General features: G+C 37.6%; 1 protein-coding gene across 1 annotated transcript; it reads right to left on the bottom strand.

Annotated features, from left to right (window-relative positions):
• Window positions 1-3,818: 3,818 nt before the first annotated feature.
• On the bottom strand, window positions 3,819-6,181 carry LOC130470251 (uncharacterized). Its single transcript, XM_056839961.1, has 2 exons — window positions 5,924-6,181; window positions 3,819-5,448 (listed from the first exon to the last, which is right to left on the bottom strand). Exons 1-2 carry the CDS (start codon window positions 5,992-5,994, stop codon window positions 3,960-3,962), a joined length of 1,560 nt encoding a protein of 519 aa, XP_056695939.1. The 5' UTR covers window positions 5,995-6,181; the 3' UTR covers window positions 3,819-3,959.
• Between the last annotated feature and the right edge of the window lie 1,133 nt (window positions 6,182-7,314).

Here is a 7,314-nt window from a genome sequence, read left to right as displayed (position 1 = left end):
TACTTTCTCACTGTTGTGGATGATTATTCAAGAACAACTTGGATTCACCTACTCAAGTTGAAATCAGATGCTTATGAAGCCTTGAGAGGATTTGTAAAAATGGTAAAAAATCAATTCAATGTGACTGTAAAGAAGGTCAGATCAGACAATGCACTGGAGTTTGATGATAAACAATGCAGACATTTCTTCTCTGAATTGGGAATTACACATCAGACATCCTGTGTGGGAAGACCACAACAAAATGGAAGGGTGGAAAGAAAACACAGGAACATTCTTGAAATGGGGAGAGCTCTTAGATTTCAAGCTGGTTTGCCCCTTCAGTTCTGGGGGGATTGTGTTCAAACTGCAGTTCACATTACAAACAAGATTCCCATTCCTCTATTGAACAACAAGTCACCTCATGAGGTACTGTATCAAACTATTCCTGCTTATAATCATTTGAAAGTATTTGGCTGTTTAGCTCTTGCTTCTAACCCTAGCATAATTAGTGATAAGTTCAATTTCAGAGGTGTGCCATGTGTTTTCCTAGGGTATCCTTTCTCTCAAAAAGGCTACAAACTTCTGAACCTTACCACTAATACTACTTTTGTATCCAGGGATGTGAGATTTTATGAACACATTTTCCCTTATCAACTCTTTCACAACACTAAACACAAACCTACAACCATCACTAACACCATCCATGTCAATCCATGGACTGATGCTGAAGCCATAACTAACATCTCTCTTTCTCAGGAAGATGTCCATACACCCACTGCACCAAGTCCACCCAACAGCCCTGTTGTTCCTCCACATGTGTCTCCTCCTGTGATCAGGAGATCCACAAGAACTCTTAAAAAACCATCATGGATGGGAGACTACTCTCTCAATCTTGCTACCAAAAATGAACCAGCCCAAGCCAAACACATAGCCTATACCAAGCCTACACCTCAATTCTCATGTTTCATGTCTCATCTCACAAAATATACCAACAAAGCCAAAGCTGGTGAACCTATACACTTCAAAAGAGCCATTCAAGATCCAAAATGGGTCAAAGCCATGAATGAAGAGCTTGATGCTCTTGAAGAAAACAATACCTGGGAAATCACTGATCTTCCTAAAGGGAAGAAAGCCATAGGAAACAAATGGCTATACAAAACCAAATTTGACAGAGATGGTAAACTTGACAGACACAAGTCCAGACTGGTTGTGTTAGGAAATAGACAGAAATATGGCATAGACTATGATCAAACATTTGCACCAGTAGCAAAACTTGCAACTGTTAGGTCTATTCTAGCTGTGGCATCCCTAGAAAATTGGTATTTACATCAAATGGATGTTAAAAATGCATTTCTACATGGTGATTTGCAGGAGAATGTATACATGACTATGCCTCAAGGATACACTGGAATAGGTTCCAGAATTCATGTTCACAAAGAAGGAGAAGAGTATCCAAAACCCACATCTGGTAAGGTGTGTAAGCTGAGAAAGTCTCTATATGGTCTCAAACAAGCCCCTAGATAGTGGTTTGCAAAGCTCAGCACTGCACTCAAGAACAACCATTTCACTCAATCTAAAGCTGACTATTCTCTGTTCACTAAGCAAGAAGGTGTGAACTTCACATCCATCCTTGTGTATGTTGATGATTTGGTCATCACTGGAAACAACATGGTTTCCATATCTGCAGCTAAAACATTCCTCTCCTCTCAGTTTCACATGAAAGACCTAGGTTAATTGAGATATTTTCTAGGTTTGGAAGTTGACAGACCCAAAGAAGGCATATTTCTCTCCCAGAAGAAATACACTCTTGACTTGCTAGCTGAATATGGCCTCACAGGATGCAAACCTTTGAAACTCCCCATGGATAGTCACCTAAAACTTACTGCTGACTCAGGAGATGTTCTTGAGAACCCTGAACAATTTCAAAAGCTGGTGGGAAAACTGATTTACCTCACTATTACAAGACCTGACATCTCCTTCACTGTCCACATTCTCAGCAAATTCATGCACAAACCTACCACAGTGCACCTTCAAGCTGCCAAGAGGGAGCTAAGATACCTTGCTGGATCAACTGATCAAGGCATTTTACTTGCTAACACATTAGCAGCCAAACTGACTGCTTACTGTGACAGTGACTGGGCAGGTTGTCCATCAACTAGAAGGTCTACTTTTGGATTTTGCATCCTACTTGGCAACTCTCCAATCTCCTGGAAATCAAAGAGACAGTCTGTGGTTGCCAGGTCATCTGCAGAGGAAGAATATAGGTCAATGGCCCTAACTATCTGTGAAGTCATGTGGCTCAAACATCTTCTCAAAGATCTTGGTTTGAAGAATCTCAAGCATACTCCCATATTGTGTGACAATCAAGCTGCACTAGCCATAGCTGCCAACCCTGTGCATCATGAAAAAACAAAGCATGTTGACATTGATTGTCATTTCATCAGAGACAAGGTTGTTGAAGGAACAATTAATCCCACCTATGTTCACACCACCAATCAACTAGCAGATGTCTTCACCAAACTTCTATCTACAAAGCAGCAGAGTCACCTTCTTTCCAAGCTGGGAGTGTGTTCTTCCTCCTCACTCTCGCTTGAGGGGGAGTGTTGAGAATAGTGGCTATATGAAGCCATAAATGAAGCCCAGCCCAGCATCAACAATCAGTCCATATAGAATAGTTGTTTGTTGTTTTCTAGCTATTTCATGTAATAGGTGTATCTACTATTTTGGCAGTTTCCTAGTCACATGTTAAGGGAATGCTGAGGTGTCTTTAGGGCACTAAGTTTTAGGTTGATGCGCCGCCTATTTAAGGCATTGTAATGCTCATTTACAGCATCACACGGAATGAAAATGAATGAATGAAAAGCTGGGTTGAATGGCAAGAATTCTATGTGCAATGTTCATAACTGGAACTACAAAAGTTCTCATTTTCTATATAAAAAAAATTACGTAATCAGTATAAAAGTTACTATAATTCTTCGTACATGCTAGGATTAGAATATTACCTTCGTAATTATACAATTCTTCTTCTATTGCGCGATTTAAATCGATATTCAAATCGATTAAATCGTCCTCCATTGTTGAAGCTTGAAGAGAGAGAAACTGCTGGAGTAGAGAGAAACTGCTGGAGGAGAGAGAGTGTTTAGGGTTTCGTTCAAATTTGGGTCGCGCGTTTTCTGATGTTTTGGATCACTTGAAATCAACCGAAATCATCCTAATCAGCAATAAAATTACATAATTACCCTAGTCGACGCTAATTTTATGGTGGACCGGGTCCATATAAGCGGAATTGTTTTCCTTGTGATTTGTGTCAAGTGTTGATATTATGGCTATGGATATGCAAGGAGAAAGCGTTTTAACCGGAGTTGCATGGAGCACACACTATTTGGAGAGCTTTTCTTAGATGATGGGATTGAAATGAATATGGATGGTAAAAGTGAAAAATGAAGCAGCTTTTTGTGAGAATTTTAGCCAAACAATGTGACAATCTGATCCAAAGTTGTAAGAGATAGTGCAATATGAATTACTTTGATATAAAAAAAAAAATATCATAGTGTTGGTAGTCACAAAAATAGACATGTGTATTCAAGAGATGATAAACTTACATGGTATTCCACTAAGAAACAACAATATCAATAAGACAATAACGTGATTTAGCTAATAATCTTCAAATAAATGATAGCTACAATAACTGAACTTTGCTACCTTTGGGGATTGCGCACATATTGCAGTCCAACAACTAGTTTCATCAAAAAGAAAAAAGACAATCTCAACTGAACTTTCTCATGCTATTGTCCTCCCCTCCTCCACTCTTTGATCTTTACCTCAATGCCAACAGTCACTACTCTACAAAGGAAGTATTACCATTTATTTTGTTTTACATAATTGGTAGTTTACTAAGGAAAATCATAGTTTAACATAATTGATAATTCGAAAGTTTGAATAAAACTGATCAAATGTCAATAAACAAAAAATACAAAAATTTAAAGTGCGGGACTAAACCATAAGGGACAACAATATGGAGAGCGCAAATGAGTGTTATTTCCTACATCTAACGAGCGGATGATCTTATCACTCATTCGGAAAACACCTATGTCATGTCCTCCGAGTCCGGCTTTTGTTTCGGCATAATAATATCTTTGATCATCGGTAAAGTATATGCAGTTGTGGTCACAACCCGCATCAGTTGCACGAACGGACATGGATGCATTGTTACCCACGAAAAGAGCAACATCTAGCAAATCTTCCAATTCCTCCCAAGTCTTGTCTTGAAAGTGAAACTTGTAGACTTTAAAATTTACTGTCTTGTACTGATCAATATCATGACCATCATCGTCTCTGACCATATCCGCATAGTTCTTAACCACATCTAATATTCTTAAGACCATGAGAAGATCCTTACCAGAATTAACGATGTAAGTAGTATGGTCAACAAAATCATATCCATATGGGTGTCTGAGTTGGTTTATGTAACTAAGTTCACAATCATACCATCGTACTTGTTTTTGAACATCTTCAAGGTCAAAGTATGCAAGATCTCCATATTGATTCAACAACAGTATTCGCCCTTGATTAGCAAGATATAAGACATCGGTAATCCTACGGCTCATTTTCAATCCCTGTATAGGAATACTAATTTCCGTCCAATGTGTGTCCCCAGGCTTGGCAATAACAACACCGCAACCGTCGGAATGCAATGCGACCACGAGTAAACCACCACTAATTGGTACCTTAAGTAGGACTGCTTTAGTTATGAAATAGGCACGAAGGAAATCAGGAGGACAAGTCCTTTTGTAGGGTCCGTATTCATAAGTATGGCGAGGAGGGAGATTGAGTTGTTCCTTTGTGAGAGGGTTGAAGAGATACATGTTATCATCAAGACCATGAGTTACTATCCAACCATGAGCTGATCCCCAACAGCTCTTTCCATACCCTTGACAACACTCCACATTGTAACTCCTCCCATCCTTGTGCCTTAAATCCACCAACGTTCGTCTTCGTCTCACATTATTGTCTACACTTGAACTCGCTTCTTTCGAGTTATCATCCTCAATTGTCTCATCATCCTCATCCTCATCCTCATCCTCAATTGTGTCATCATCAATTGTCTCATCCTCAATTGTCTCATCATCATCCTCATTTGTCTCATCATCATCCTCATTTGTCTTACCATCAATTGTCTCATCATCATCCTGAATTGACTCAATTGTCTCATCATCATCATCATCATCAATTGGCTCATCCTCGTAGTCGGCAGTGAGCTCCAGATTGCCATCAGTTAGCATAAGCCACGGCATTTGACAAGCCCACTTTTGTTTGACATTGGCCAAATTGGAAGCATTGCGCCATGAAGGGCACACACCTGAAAACGCCACCATGTCCACGGCGGAATGCAAGTGGTTTCCTACGATTTTGACCAACAAATCAACCTGCAGTTCAGCCCAATTCACATCATCCATTCTGCCTTTTTTCCTGAAAAAATTACAATTCAGGTTTAGGATACTGAAATAAAATCACCAATATTGTACCCCGTATATGCAAAATCAAAAGTGACGGATTAATCGAGGAACACAAGAATGGCGACTCGTTTTATTTATTTCGCAACCTTATATACGGAGAAACGGCAATTTTCAAATTCAAACAAACAATTCAAGGGATATGGCTGATTCAAGGGATTATATGTGGTGAATTTAACCAAATTCAAACAAACATTTATATTTTTTCAAAATTCAATTACGATTTTATTTGTTTCATTATTTACAGTTCAATTTCTCGTGATTCATAAACTATTCAATTCACCTGCGATCCGTGTGTTTTTGTCTTTACAATTCAATAAATAAATAAAACGAATTTATTTGAAACTACAACTCTCTATACAGTTATGCTAATTCATGCTATCAAAAACAAATTAGTTTAATTTTCAACCCAAAAAAAACATGAAATATACCTGGGATTGAAGATAACGTCCTCTGCCTCTTGTTGATTCCAGAAGAGATCACCTTTCAAACAGGGCGACATCTGTGGACCTTTCTTCTTTGTTCTTTGTTCTACTATGAAAGAGATGAGTTTTTATTTCACAAAATTCAATCCATCACAATTTATAAACCAAAAACTGTTTTCGAGTCGAATTAGGGAACCGTCTTCAAGTAGAACTGTAGAAGTAGGAAAACAAAAGACTTCCATAAAAAATAAAAATAAAATACTACGTATAAAAAGAATCAAAGTGTGACAAGTTGTCGGTAGGGATGGCAGCGGGTCCAGGACCCTACCCGGACCCTGTCAGACCCTACCTTAAAATTAGGGTATGGATCTTTATTTTTTAGATCCTATAGGGTAAGGGTAGGGTATGGGCATATGATATTTTTTTTAGGGTAGGGTAAGGGTCTTAATTTTTCAGACCCGTACCCTACCCATACCCTACCCGCGGACCCTTAAGACCCATACCCTACCCATACCCTATATTTAGACCTGCTTAAATTATGTTATTTTATGTACTTCACTTTTTTTGTTGGATCTTGATGATGAAGTAGATGATGATATTGACGATAACTACTACTAAAGTACTGAATGGATACCTATTTATTAACATTAATGTTGTGTAGTTAAGAATGTGGGATTTTGTAATTTATGAGCTTTGTACTTTAAAATGTATTGTGTTTAAGGAAAGACAAGGATAATTTTTGAAGACTAGCTATTTATTTGTTTTAAAATGCCTTATTAATCGTTGTTCTTGTATTATTTTTGCATATTACATATAATTGCATACAAAAAAGGAAATAAAAGTTATAGTTTTACGCGGACCCGCATAAGACCCTAGACCCTACCCATAGGGTAAGGGTAGGGTATGGGTATATGTCAAAAAGTTAGGGTCCGGATCCGGGTATTACTAGACCCTACCCAGACCCTACCCATTGCCATCCCTAGTTGTCGGTGTGTCTTTAACACTTTCAGTTTGCAGTTTTCCATACGATGCCAGCCTGTCAACAAGTATTTAACGTAAATTTTTAAAAAAATCCTAACAATTTTTTGTTTTTTTTTAATTCTTTACGTTATCATGTACATAATTTTACAAGCGGCGAATTATAAATCTCTATTTTATAAATGAAGAGCTGAGATTAATCTATCTATCTATAACTATATACTAAAAGAGACACCATGAATGACACGTATCAATCTCTTGGTGTTAGTATTTTTCTTTTTTAAATTACTTTTTAACTCTTTAAAAATAATTAATTAGTTTTTCCATAAAATTTCAAATTAATTGATAATAATAGAAAAAGTTCCAAAAAAAAACGTATAAATTGTTATAATCAGTTTAGAAAATTTACAGCCATTTGA

This window comes from Spinacia oleracea, chromosome 3 (assembly GCF_020520425.1).
Source record: "Spinacia oleracea cultivar Varoflay chromosome 3, BTI_SOV_V1, whole genome shotgun sequence".
Classification (NCBI taxonomy): domain Eukaryota; kingdom Viridiplantae; phylum Streptophyta; class Magnoliopsida; order Caryophyllales; family Amaranthaceae; genus Spinacia; species Spinacia oleracea.
The sequence above is the reverse complement of the archived record's forward strand: the minus strand, read 5'-3'. Positions and strand labels throughout refer to the sequence as shown.

Coding starts and splice junctions, on each gene's coding strand:
- LOC130470251 (XM_056839961.1), bottom strand. CDS start 5,994: ATGTCGCCCTGTTTGAAAGGTGATCTCTTCTGGAATCAACAAGAGGCA. Junction 5,449..5,923: donor GACGTTATCTTCAATCCCAG/GTATATTTCATG, acceptor TAATTTTTTCAG/GAAAAAAGGCAGAATGGATG.